Source organism: Castor canadensis, chromosome 6, assembly GCF_047511655.1.
Source record: "Castor canadensis chromosome 6, mCasCan1.hap1v2, whole genome shotgun sequence".
Lineage (NCBI taxonomy): Eukaryota > Metazoa > Chordata > Mammalia > Rodentia > Castoridae > Castor > Castor canadensis.
The window spans coordinates 22,619,192-22,634,040 of record NC_133391.1 but is presented as its reverse complement, the minus strand read 5'-3'; the positions used below and the strand labels follow the sequence as shown (position 1 = coordinate 22,634,040).

At 34.6% G+C, this 14,849-nt stretch overlaps 1 protein-coding gene across 3 annotated transcripts in view; it reads left to right on the top strand.

Annotated features, from left to right (window-relative positions):
• Positions 1-14,849, top strand: part of LOC109682212 (solute carrier organic anion transporter family member 1B3) — a 67,855-nt gene that overhangs the window by 49,759 nt on the left and 3,247 nt on the right. For all 3 annotated transcript variants that reach the window (XM_074075918.1, XM_074075919.1, XM_020157335.2), the window contains 6 exons: positions 884-1,048; positions 2,313-2,508; positions 4,315-4,486; positions 6,973-7,157; positions 11,905-11,969; positions 14,658-14,775. In XM_074075918.1, the coding sequence (XP_073932019.1) occupies positions 884-1,048; positions 2,313-2,508; positions 4,315-4,486; positions 6,973-7,157; positions 11,905-11,969; positions 14,658-14,775 (901 nt within the window). The remainder of the gene's footprint in view (positions 1-883; positions 1,049-2,312; positions 2,509-4,314; positions 4,487-6,972; positions 7,158-11,904; positions 11,970-14,657; positions 14,776-14,849) is intronic.

Below are 14,849 nucleotides of genomic sequence, written 5' to 3'. Positions count from 1 at the left end.
CACTAGCCCCACCCCCTCTGGTTTTGTTTGTTTAATTCTGAAACTTCATTGTGCTACCTATGTTGTTTCCATCGACCTTTCAATTCCTGTTACAGCTGGTTAACCCAGTCATCATACTAGATCACACCATTCGACAGAGTGTGTAAAATTCTTACACACCTATTTGTAGGTATAGGTTGTTGTTCTATTCCTGCCATGATGTCATGAAACACATCATTGTCTCCTGCCTTTCCTTCTTTCATCTTAAGACATGATTTGTAATGCCGCCAGATTCACTGAGATAGTATTTTATGGAAGAAAAGCTATTTATCAGGTAACAAGGTATCCTCATGCTAAACTGGTATTTAAGATATTTGAACAACAGTGTTCTTATTTCTGTGTTTTTTGGATTATGCTATAATTTAAATTTCTGCTTAATTATGTTAGTAACATAACATTTTTTAAGTGCTAATAATAAGGGACATCTCATGTCAGGTCCACTTTTGTTTTCTGAACACTTAGCATATTACCTGGCCAATTGAAAGCCCAAGTATTTGTTGAATTGCATTAACAAAAAATGAATTAATACATATGAAATAGTATGATAGAGTCCAAAGAATCAGCAAATACTAAGTGAGCAAAGCGAGTTACCAAACAGTACGCCATGTTAAAGACTTAAGTTGCGGGTAAAATGAACTAAGCAAGTAAATGTTAATATAGATATGGAAAATATTAAAGGAAAATATTTTAAACTATTGACAGTAGGATTTCAGGGCACTCTCACTTTCTGTGTTATGTATTTCCGTTATTTTAAATATCACATTACATATTGTAGTTATAAAGTTAGGATATAATCTGTAATTAAGATGCATTATAATGTTTTCTTTGTTTTTATTATTTTAAGGCTTTCTAACATCCATGAAAAGCATCCTTACCAATCACATCTTTATCATATACTTGTGTTTGACATTGCTACATTTCAGCAGCTTCATTGGTACCTTTACTTACATCTTCAAATACATTGAGCAACAGTATGGTCAGTCAGCATCAGAAGCTAACTTTTTGTTGGGTAAGACATATTATCTATCTGTTTGCTTGATAGGCGATATACTATTGAAGCCAAGAGACATTTTATTGAGAATGCAATTTTATATTCAGTAAATAATTTCCACTTATTCGCTCACAAACCTTATTTAACTTGTCAGTCTTGGGATAACATTTTGGTTCTGCACTTGAAGTTTTATTTCTCCTATACTAAAGGAAAACTTAGATGAAATGGAACAGTTAGGTATGGTTTCTGTTTATTAGCTCTTAACAATTTAGTGTTAAGATCCTGATACAAGTCATTTTTGTGATGTGGTTATTATAATTCTATAATTAATGGACTTTGAAATCAGGATGCAACCACTGTACAAAAATAGAACATTGATGTTTCCAAAATGTGAAACAATTTAAATATACTATGAAATAGCCATAATTCAAAGCAGATAGTTTTGCTATAATATCTATTTGATATCTGTTTTTAAAGAAATAATTATTTTTCTTATATTATTTTCCCCACAATTCCAATATTGTGAAAACATTGTGGATACTCAAAAAATATTTGATAAAAAATTTATCAAGTGGTATGTGACTAGATCATAAATAAAAAAGAAAACAATAATGTGAAAATGAATTGTCTAAAGCACTGGACCAGAATTCTGTGTGATTGTCTTATTGAACTTCAACGTTTAAACAAAAAGACCAAGGTTTTGACTCCCGGTAACCTAGACTGAGTATTTTTTTAGAGAAAGCTTCATCATTAGCAACTCTTACAGAACAATGAAATGGAGAAACTATGAGGGATTAATCATTTTTAGTATTGTATGAAGGCTTGTTTATTCGTCCATTTTAATGGATAAGGAAGAGAGATTAACTTCCGTGTTCAATTCTGAAGCACCCGGTGAATTTGGAATGAGGACTGAAGCTCTTTATTTTGAAATATGTAAAAGCTTTGAGATGATATGAACCAAGTCTCATAACCAGAAACATGATATGCTGTTATTGTGCTCCAGAAAAAAGTTCTGTATAGAACTCATCAGTTGAAATCCAAATATTCTCAAACATTGCCTTTTGCTATTGAGGAAAACAAACCCTCATTTTCTGGCAAGAAGAAACTATTTTTTGCCTTTCCCACAGAGTATGCTAGTCCCCTGTCACTATTTTGGCCTGCACCCTTACTTAAGAAGTAACAAAATTAGATAACTTTGATTGATATTTGTTCTGCTCTATATGTAAAGATATATCAGAAAACCATATATAATTATAACTTTTTTCTCTTCTTTTATTTCTAGGAATGATAACTGTACCTACTATGGCAATTGGAATGTTTTTAGGAGGCTATATCATTAAAAAGCTCAAATTGACCGTGATTGGAATTGGCAAATTTTCATTTTTAACTTCTTCCGTGTCCCTTTTACTTTACGTATCATACTACGCTCTAATCTGTGAAAACAAGTCAATTGCTGGCCTAACCATGACCTACGATGGGTTTGTATTTATCACTATATCAATTGCATAATGTGTTACCTATTAGTGAAAAGATTCCACATAAGGAAAACAAGGTAGAAAATAACTTAAAACTTCTTTTTTCATTGAGAAAAATTTCAATTACAAGTTCTAAAAAATAATGCATTTCTTGAGACCCTCAAAATATCTGTTCTGATTTTTTTCTTAAAGAAAAACAACTTTGAGTTGTCATAGTGACTGTCACTTTATGGGCTGTTTACAATGTCTAATGGTTCCACGTTATAGATATGGAACATAACATTTGGGGAGACAGAGATTATACGGTTAAAATGTCTCAACATGAGCTCACTGACTTTCACGTGTTCAAATTTGGGGTTTTAACTCCAAAACTTGTAGTCTTAACCACTATTACTTTGGTTATGTGTATAACATAAATGACATTTTCCTTAAGTGCCTGAACAACTTTTATGTAAAAGAACCATAGGGATCACGCAGCCCAACCACACATCCCTTTCTTTATTAGTTGCGACTTAAAGAAATTATAACTTCTTTGAAATAACTAACTCCAGACTATATCTACATTAGTTCCAAGGACTCTCTGTTTATGAAGGCAAGCATTATCCCAATACCAATTCTCTACAAGCAAATAGTCATATGTCATTTAATGACAAAGATAAGTTCTTACAAATGTGTCTCTGGTCAACTTTATCACCGTGTGAACATTATAGTGTGTACTCACACGAAGACAGATGCAACATCTCAAAGCAATATAATCTCATTGGATCACCATTTTACATGTTGTCCATTGTTGACCAAAACAAGGTTATGAGGCAAATGACAGTGTAGTAACTTTACCATCTACCCAAAAGATGGCAGTGAGAATTCTATGGGTCTTTTTTCATTTGATAAGTTTTTTTTGAATGCCTCATCAAAAGTTAGTGTCCTCAATTATTATCAACATTTTTATAAAAATAAAAGAATAATTTCTAAAATCTAGAAGCAGAAAATTATATAAATAATATATACATTTTATAACTTTAGTCATGTTATAAAATTATATTTTATGACTTAAAACCATTTAATAAAGTAAACCATTATAAAGCATTTTATAATTTCATTTTAAAATTATATGCAGTGGTCTGGGATTGTAGCTTCTCAGCAGGATAACATTTGCCTAACATGCAGAAGACGCTGGGTTCAATATCCAGCACCACAGATATGTAATAAAATTTTTTTAAATGTGTATAGTTATATATGGAACTTTTTTAGTCTTTCTTTACTCATTCTATCATCTTGATTTTTCAGTACTGATCCTTAGAGTATCTTCTTTTATGACATTGAATTTTTCAGTTAAAATATAGAGCCTTAAATTCAACTTAGGTGTGTGATATTCATAGATTCACACGACTTTACAGTAAGCAGGAAGGAACCTCAGTTTATTGACGTTCCCTTACTGAAAACAAACTGAGTCTCAGAAAAAGTGATCTAACTAATGTAAAATTGCTTGTCTCTTGTCTAAATCTTACATGTTCTCTGCTTTCTTTTTTAAGTTTTGTTTTTTCTAGGTCATAAGACAGGTCTTGGCAATGATGGAAGGTGAAAAGTGAGCAAGTATTTTAAAAAATACTTTGCAAGTTTGGCATCATCCCATCAAAATTTTCTAACTGAAGAAAAATGCTAATTTCCTCTTTTCTTTTTCTTTTCTCCTTTTCTCTCTTCTCTTCTCTCCTTTCTCCTACCTCCTCCCCTCTTGTTCTCCCCACCCTTTTCCTCTTCTTCTTTCTCTTCTCTATCTTTCCCTGACATATGTCTATCATATATTTCCAGAGTTAATCAAGTGACATCTCATATAGATGTCCCACTTTCTTATTGCAACTCAGACTGCAACTGTGACAAGAGTCAGTGGGAGCCAGTGTGTGGGGACAATGGAATAACTTATCTATCGCCATGTCTAGCAGGATGCAAATCTTCAGGTGGCTATCAAAATCCTAATAACACAGTGAGTATCCATATTTACTTCTTCCCCATCCTGAATCAAAGCCACAGATTAGATTTAACACTTACTTTCTATAACACTTCCTTTCTATAACTAAGGTCTCTAATAAAAATGGTAAAACCTATTGGCAAATGATACAATTGTGTATATGTACTTTGGTGAATATAAATCCTGGCTTTTGACTTTCCAAGAAATAATCACGGCTTCATGCTCATATAATGGCCCAATTTGTTCTAAAGTCCCCAAAGTGAGCACTTCACCAACTTAGGGTAACTTAGTACCATTCCCAAATATTGCCAACATATCCCATGAAAATGCCATTCCTGTACTCACTCAAAACATTCCTTTCCATGTGAGTTTTGGGTGTTCCTCAATCCCTTGTGTAACTCCAACAGTGGAAAACTTTATGGTGTCTCCCGTACCTCCAATCCACTTAATATCTCACAGCATTAAGTAACTATTTCCTGGAACCTTTGTCTATAACCAACATTAGCAATATAACTAGCTAAAATTGTTGCTTTATTCTTAAGACAGGATTTCACCATGTAGCCCCATCTGGCCCCAAACTCATGATCCTCCTGCCTCAGCCTTCTGAGTGCTGGGATTATAGGCATGAACCATAACACCTGACATAACATTGCTTTCTGTCACATACTTCCGTGTTTGTTTTTTGAACATTTTCATCATTGCCTTTTCTTTTTCTTTTTTTGATGAAAAGTTCATTTTTTCAAAATCACAATTCAAATACAGTATTTCCTTATTAATTTTCTCTCTGGTTGATGGATCCATTGTTTAAATTGGAGTATTGAAGCCCTCTACTGTTACTGTATTGTCATATTGCTGTTTCTCTGTTCATGTCCATTAATGCCTGCTTTCTGTGTTTAGGCACTCCAGTGCTGGGTGTGTATATATTTACAATGGTTATATTTTCTTGAATTGACCCCTTAATTTTTTTATTAAATTGGGCATGAAATCATGACTTTATTTCATATGAAAGTTTTTGATTTGAAGTCTATTTGATGAGATATAAGTGTAGCCACTTTTGCTATGGTTACCATTTGCATGAGATATTTTCTATTATTTTACTTACATCTTGCATGTGTCCTTAAAGCTTAAGTATTAAGTAGGCAGAATACATTTGGATCTTTTTATCCATTCAGCCTCTCCATGCTTTTTCTGTGGTACTGGGATTTAGAACTCAGGGCCCCTGTTGCTAGGCAGGTCCCCTACCACCTGAGCCACTCTGCCAGTCATTTCTCTATACTTTTAATTAGAGAATGTAATTCATTTACATTCAAGGTTATTATTGGCAGGCAAGGACTTGCTTCTGTAATTCTGTTATTTGTTTTCTGGTTGTTTTGTAGCTCCTGTTTTCCTTTCTTCCCCTCTTGTTGTCTACCTTTTTTATTTTTAATAGTCCTGAAAGGATCTTTAAAAGAGTTTCTGTCAACCCTGTATACATCATCTTCTAAATCCTCATAATTACTACACTATTTGGGGCCACTGCAAAGTTCTATTAAATTCTTAATAATAAACTTTCTCTTTTGAATTAAGAGTCTTTATATTGTACATTGGTGGTTTTATTGGTCGATATGCTTGCTCAGTGTAGGATGATTCCATATTATTCCTAGCTGAAAGATAAAAGTAAGAAAGTAAAGCCTTGTAGAGTCATGCCAGTATAGATTCAAATTTTTCCTGAATTCCTCCTTCAGTAATGGGACTTAAGCATTAATAGATTCAAGGTAAACTTTCCTTAAGCTTTAGCCTAGAACCAGAAGAAAACTTTATGAAAACCACCAATGTACATGAATTACCTTCCTGATTAATTATCTCTAAAAATCATGTGTTCCCAAATTTTCTTTTTCTAGGTTTGAACTATTGGTCTGCACAGTCTACTGTGTTGAGTATCTCTGGCAATAGCATTGTCTGTTTGATTAACTGCTATTATGCTCTTGCATGTCATAGAATTACAGCACCCCTGGCTGCTCTGTCCCATTCTTATAAGTAGCTCTGTTTCCAGATTTTGATCCCCGCTAAGCTGCTGTATTTCTGCATTCTCTGGACAGTCCCTCCTGGAGCATGTCCCTGATACTACGTAGAGACTATTATAATAAAGTATTGTACTATAAAGTATTTTATTAAAGGTGTATGATAGAAAGTAAAAGTGGGCTGAAAAGAAATATTTTAAAGTATTTTTTATGAATGAGAAAGTTACATACAGGCTTCAAACACTAATTTCTTCAGCTCTTTCCTAACTTTAAAATTAGAAATGAATTAAATGTTAAGAGTGAATTACATCTTCTTGTCTAGAAAGGAATCTGGGAAAATATTTTGCCTTTTACCTCTTAAGCAGCTTTATTTTTAGAATTTTCAAAAATTGGAAATATCTTCATTTGAATGGATGAAACTTCTTTAAATATAATGGAACATCTTTATCACATTCTCATTTCATAAATATATTCTATAATATCTCAAAAACTGTCTTGTAGGTGTTTTATAACTGTAGTTGTGTTGAAGCATCTGGTTTCCAGAGCAGAAACTACTCAGTCCATTTGGGTGAATGCCCAAGAGATGATGATTGTAAAAGAAAATACTACATTTACATAGCTGTTCAAGTCTTACAGTCCTTTTGCACTTCAATAGGAAGTTCCTCATTTATCATGCTGCTTATGAAGTGAGTATGACTTTTTAAATTATTTCATGTATATCAAACTACAATAGACTATAATGAGACTATTTTTCATAATACGTGTAGGATTGAAGCTCATTCTTTGTCACATTTTAATTATCTAAGAGTGCATCTTCTTAAGATTATTATGATAGTTCAATGTCATCATTAATAATAATTTTGCCTCTGATTCTTCTATTGCAAAATCTAGATTGCATACTTTCTTTTCTTGCTGCAAATCTTAAGACACAGACTGATTAACACTTGCCTCAATTGTGAAAGAATCTCTCTATATTTCTGAAAGAACTTTCTATTTTGAGTTGCCTTGCATCCTGATAGGCAGGAGCAATCATTTATTGATTTCATTGAAAGAAAACATTTGCATACCAGATACACATTTAAGACTAAGTCAATAATAACATTCCAAAGCTTTTAATCTACCCACAAAATGACTTTTAACCTAGTCACCCATAATACCCTTGTAGACAAAAGAAAAACACATAAAAAATATTAATTCCTTCACATGTTAGAAAAACAGGCAAGACACCATAAAGAATATTGCATAGTAAATAAAAATGATAAGGCACCTATTGCCATACACATAAATGTAAGTATTCTTAGTAATATAAGGAAAAGGACTGTTATTAAAAAGAACAAAAAGGGAAATGTAATTTAGGATTGAAGTGAGGGCCTGGAATGAAGAGGACTAAGAGAACATTTCTCAAAAGAAGTGACATTTAATACAGAGGCCTAAAAATAAAGACTCCAAATGAAAAGCTTTTCATGTAGAGTGTCCAGATGACCATACCTTGAGCCAGGAAACACTAGTGGAAAAAAGTTTGAGGAATGAAAAGAAGCAGCTTGGTTAGGTGTGCAGCAAATAAGACTAGGGAGAGAGCTAGGGCAGGGGCAGGTCATACAAGCTCCCTTGGCCACATTCACCACTCAGTCACCTACAACTGAACACATGTAGATCTTTAAGAAGACCCATATCTAAGGATGACGACCTAGGTTAACATATAAGTACACTTTTAAAACCCACATAGCTGATTACCAGTTCTCTATAGGGTAACAGCAAGGAGGAAAGAAGTTTTCTTCTTAAAATGAGTACAGATCTGTAAACGTAGCACAGTTGTCTAAATTCTTCTATAACCTCAACTCTAGCCACATTGTATCCATTGGACAGAGGTCCACGGACATATCACCATCTTAATATGAAATGCTATTTACTTGAAAGGAGATGCTTCCTTAGTTACCAAATTAGATTCCTTAAGTTTCAAAAAATCGTTTCAAATCTCCATATTACTTGGCATTTCAGCAGGTTTTAACTTTTAATTTAAAGTCTTTCATGAGACAGAGTTTTAAAAGATATCGTTCCGACATTGATGATAGTCATTGTATGTTTTATCAAAAAAAAGTGATTAAATAAAAATTGCCACTTGTCAAAATCCACACTTAATAAGTTCTCAACGACATTTGATTTTACTGGAAGAAAACTTTTGTGAAACTGACTACAGAATAAAATATAAACTTCAGTCTATTAATGACTTTCCAATGCTAATATCATAAGGCTAATGCTGTTCTCCCTCAGTGTGTATCCTTGTGTGTGTCAGGCACAGCTCTACATGCTGAAGAAGCGACTGTGAACAGAGCTTCATTTAGCTTTCAGAGGGGGTTGGGGTGTATGGGTAAAGGAGATGAAACAATACATAAGTAATTAAATATATAAATCAAATTAAATAAGGTAAATGTGGCACACTGGAAGGAAAAATGAATCACAGTAAGAAAATAGAAAATGTGAAGGGGCAGGTAAGATACAAGTTTAGATATTGTGCACTGCAATTCCTTTGATAAAAAACCTGAATGAAGAGAGGAAGTGTGAGAGTGTGAGCATACAGGCCCTGCTAACGTGAGGACAAGACAAGAGCAATCAAGGCAAAGAAGCTGCAAGGTAAAGACCCTGGGGCGGTGCATTTTCAACATGTATGCGATCAAGAAAAGCATGTGATAAAAAGAAATAAGCTGTACAGTGAGAGACCTAGCATAGTCCAGACTATAAGGGTCACAGTACAGACACTGGCACTTATTCTAAGTGTATTGAGAGGCCAGCAGAGGGTTTGAGCCTTGAGATTACATCACTGGCTTACTTAACCAGAAATCATTCTGGCTGCTCTGTGAAGAATAATTTTAGGGGAGGCAGGAATGGAATCAAAGGAAACAGAAGACTGACTATGCTAGTTGTCCACAAGATGGGTTTGACTGATGATGGCGAAAAGAAAGTGGAAAGTGATTTGGGTTTCAGTCTTTCTGTTTGTTTGTTTGTTTTAAGGCAGAGCCAATAGGATTTGCTGGTGGATTTGATATGGCACAGAAGACAGAATTTAAGGATGATTCTAAGGTTCTGGTCTGAGCTCTGGGAAACAAGTAGTGTATCTGAGCAAAATGGAAAAGCCTTAGGGAAGAAGAGGCTGAAAAAGTAGGAAAGCAAGGACCTGCTCTATCTCTAGAATTCTGAGAGGCCTTAGATATCTAGTGACAATGTAACAGAGATTCTGACATTCAGGAAAAACACACCATTTTAGAATCAGCAACCTACAGCTGATATTTAAAACTATGCTACTATTGAGATCTAATAAGGACTGAGATCAGATAGAAAGAAGATCCTAGGACCATGACTCAGGCAGGTCAAGCCACCAAGGACAGGAGGAGGAACTAGGTTCCACATTACATGAGAAGGCCCTGTCCCAGAAGTCAGATGAAGCATGTGACAAGCAGGGGGATGTAAGTAGGGCTACTGAGAGATCATGGGAGTTAAGGCACTAGAAAGTGAACAACGGATTTCATGATATTCTGGTCACTGTTAGCCTTAGCAAAAAATAGTTCATGAAGATGTCTTGAAAAGTGTCAGGAGAAAATATAGGACAGAGAAGTATAGTTAGTCAGTAGGGAAAAGTCTCTTAGTGGTGTTCTAAAAAGCAGAAAAAAGGTATGGCCGTAACAAGGCCGTGACATCAAGATTTCTGTGTATGTTTAATGACAGGTATAGTATGACTGCAAGTGAATGACATTTTTCAAATAAAGGTGAAGGAAGTTGACAATGTTAGAAAAAGGGAAAAAATCCCTGAAGAAAGTGGAAAGATATGTGAACAATTTTACTCTGTAATAAAAGGAATATCCATGCTGCTATTAAGGAAGCAAATTACAGTTTTAGTGGTGAAGAATAATGAAATTCTGTTTTGGATTGTTTCTACTTTGTTAAACAAAAACAAAACATAATCCATTGAGTGTGAGGAGGAAGAAAAAAAAGCTCAAGATAAGGTCAGGAAATGTGAACTAATAATCTTGAAGACTGAGAGAATTAAAAAAAAAAAAACCACTTTCTTGAATAACAAGCATGGCTTCCTTACCCTTGTGTCATGTGCCAGTTGCTGAGCTAGCAAAGTGTCACTATCCTTTGCAAAACAGAGCACAAAACACTTTCCATTTATTTCTCTCCTAATATATGATTATACTATCTTAAATTTTATTGTGCTATATTTAATTTAACTTTTGATTTGTTTAATTTTATAAAGTCTCTTGAATTTTTTTTTTTGGAGACCGGGTCTCACTAAGTTGCCCAGTCTGGTCTTGAATTCAGGGGTTTAGGGCTCAAACCATCCTCCTGTCTCAGTCTCTCTCATAACTGGGATTATGAGTATGCTCCCAGATTTTTGGAGTACCTTTGAGAACTTTAATAAATGGAAGCTGCCCTATGAGGACTGAAGGCAATTACATGTAAAGAAACTTGAGGTTCAAAGTGCCAAGTCATGGTACTGGATTCTCAGAAAGTATAAGGTTAAGCATTATTGTCCCCATTTAGCAAATATGGAAACTGAGGCTAAGAGACTTTAACTGATTCCTCCAAGTCACTTGGTTGATATAAAACATCATGATCTCTCCATGATGTGCCTATTAAATGCTTATTGAGTGATCTTATCTACTTAGCTTTCCAAAAAAAAAATCATCAAAAAGTTCAAGGCAAAGAAATTGTTTTCCATATCATTCAATAGTTAAACTTTTTTTGAGTTAGTCACTTCTCCCACCCACCCCACATTTTCTGTTAGCAGATAATTTCATTTCTTTTGAGATGTATTGGATTATCACAGGAATGGTAGTGTCATCATCTTATTTAACAGAGAAAAATGGAATTGTAGACATGAATGCAAATGTAAGAGTAGATTCCTAAGTGAGGATACCAACATGCTCTCTACTTTCAAGATGACTGTTAAATACACTAAACACTAGAATACATAACTTTTTTGACTCTTCCATGAAATATATTAGTAAAATGTTTTGGTAGCATCAATGAAAGAAATAAGATGGGAGAAAGAGATATCCTGAGACCCACACTTACATGAAAGGATCTACTCTTTCCTATGGGTCGTGTCAACCATATAGACCATGAGCAAGCAATGTCTTCACAGGTATCATAAAGCCTGTTACAGCCACTGTCTCACACAATTTTCATAAGAATCAAAAGCAAAAATGTTTGCTGAACTCTTGAAATCATAACACATTGTATAAACAAGGGAACAATAATTTTACTAACACTCAGATACCTTTTTAAAAATAAGAACTTTATATAATGTGAGTCATTCTCTTGAGGGTTTACATTCAACCACAAAGAAAAATGTCACTGAGAAACGTTTTAATATTGAACTCAATTTGGTATTTCAAAGATGCCTAATGTTTCCTTGTCTTTATCTTATTTCAGAAATGTCCAACCTGAATTGAAATCACTTGCAATGGGTTTCCATGCACTGATTATACGAGCACTAGGTATGTCAAATATATTAAATTCACAATATAAATATTCATGTCAAAATTTAAAAACTGGATGTAATTAATTTCCAATTATAAAAAGTTACAAAAAGCTATAAGTAAGAATCATTTCTATCTTGTCATAAATGAAAATAATGAGAAACAGGAAAACTGAGTGAGTGAAAAGAGAAGTTGATTGTTAATTCTAATTAAAGTCAAGATTATGACCAAGAAATCATCATCTTTGTGTTACGTGTTACAACTCAAAGACAAGGCAATTCCCAAAGGTTTCCTACTTTATCCAGGACTAGCTCTTTCAGGTAGGTTGATTGGAAGGCCTTGCTTCTAAATTGAGGGATTATTTAGGTAATGCCTTAAAGCAACTTGGGAGTTCTGGGAATTTGGTTAAGCTGAGGCTATGCTAAACAACAGACCTGACATTACCTGCACACCTTCCTCCTGACTCATTCTGTAAGAGTGGGCAGCCAAATTTTACCAAAAGTTAAAAATGCAAAAGAAATACTCTAGAATTTAGCATCTTGGATAAGAGAGCATTGTAAATGAAAGAAAGCTACTTATTGGCAAATAGTTCAAGGCCCACTTCTAAATGTTAAAATGAGATCCTTCATAAGAGACTTAGGAAATTCGCTTCTTTCCCTCATTGTCTTTTTTTTTTTTAAGCCCCATTATGCCTGTTGTTATCTGAACGATTTCTACACTAACTCCTGCAGCTGCCCTTTTGTAAGACTTGTAACCATTATATGCTTAAACCTGGGAAAGGGAACTCATTTACCTGGGGACTGGGGCAGAGGACTAATCATGGACAGATACTGATGCAAATGAGAAAAGAAAGTGAAAGGGTTGATCCCTGTGACCTTTGTAAGCAAAGGGAAGAAGCTTAACTCTATGGTCAAAATACAGTGGTGGTGTTCAGGAAGTGGATTTAAGGAGAATGTCACAGATCCTCAAAGGGAAAAAGAATGATAAAGGGAATGAGAGAAAGAAAGATGGTGGCTCAGTGGCATTCCATCCAGTTCTCTTCCCAGCATTATCTTCTATGCATTCTGAAGCCTCTGTTTAGGCTGACAGCCCCTACCACCAGATCCAATGGAGGTGGCTCGCTCCAAAGACTGGATCACAGAAGCTGGACATAACATCTAGGCAGTGAGCACTGCTTTTATGTGCTGAAATGAGACTGTGAGAATGGAAGAAATTCTCCTAGCAGCATAAAATATAGACAAAAGAATGCTTCCATCTTCATCGTAAACTCCCTAGGCTGATGTGTTCAACAATATGACACAGCGGAACCTAAATTTTCCATGGGAAAAACACTTAAGTACTTCACAATTGTCTTGACTACAATATATGTACAAATTTTGAAAGGTCTTTGTAGTGTTAAATTGAAAAAGTTATTTAGAGAATAAGTTTTTAGAAGATTTAAAATTCCAATAATGATTAAGACCAAGTTTGTTACATAAAACATTTAATTCATTAAGCTTGTTCACACCAATGACATCATGCGGGAAAAATTAGTTACAGGCATGCATTTTCACCTTTTAAAGGGTGGCTGCAATGGTTTTGAAACCTGCAAATTTCTCACCTATTTTCTCAGTATCACTTTTCCTTGGGTACATTGGCCTTCGCTACCTTGTCATTCTAAAATTTCTCCCTCTCATAAAAATGAAAGTGATTTAAAGTAAATGCAATTAGTAAAAGTGTGATATATGAATCACTATCATTTCTTACATGACTAAGTAAACTCTGAAAAATCTTTCACCTAAGTACAAAAAAGAATGAAGTAAAGTTGTGACCACATCACTTCTACCCTCTGAAGATGTACCACACAATTTTAGTCATATTTCTGATGCTTAGAACTAAGTCAATCTCAGAAGTTATTAGAACAACAGTGAGAACAGATAGACACTTCTAAAACAAGGTAAATGTTCTCCAAAAGCCTCATATTTGGAAAATCATGTACCACATGTAGAAACTGGATTAGAGATGGCTCACTGACGCCTTATGCATTATTGTCATCAGACAAGAACAGAAACAAAATTTAGCTACATAGGCCCTAGCTTGAACAGCCTAGACTAAAATCAGTGGACAGAAAATGCTGGATCAGGCTCTAATGGTGCCAAAAGAGAGGAAGTGGAGCTCTAAGCCCAGAAACAAGTGTCACATGGAAAGCTTGGCCTCCGCCTCTCTGGGGAGAGACTCCTGATGTAAACACTCCCTTCTTTTTCCAACTAGAGTTGGAAGTACCACTGCTTTTGTAGCAGTTAAGATGAATATGCTGTCCATGCCCATAAAGTTATAATTCTACTCCCACTACTTCAGCTTTTTGCCTGAAAAAAATTACATAGGAACCCACATAACTTCCATGTTTTACTAGCAACTGCCTCCTTTTTTATCAATCAAGGTTCAGTCGACTATATTGTGAGAAGAGTTTACAGACATACAGTGTTCCTTCCTGTGTGTCACTGGAAGGGTGAAAGTAGATGAAAGATGTCTGTGACATTGTAATATAAAGTGACCTTTCAAGCATCCTCATAGGCATGACTCTTGCACGTATTTAGGTCAAAATGATGAACAAGTCCTCTAAATATTTCAACTTTTACTTATGCCAAAATGGACCAATGTAAAATACTACCCAGTTATACTTGAAACATGTTCCCTAGATTGGTAACTTTTCATCTCTTGTTGCAGGAGGAATTCTAGCACCAATATATTTTGGGGCCCTGATTGATAAAACATGCATAAAGTGGTCTGTCACCAACTGTGGTGCACGAGGGACATGTAGAACGTATAATTCCACGTTATTTGGGTAAGTTGTTATAAGTATATCTAATTAATGAGGATGTTAATGACCGCATTAACCTCTAAAGGATATCATTTTCA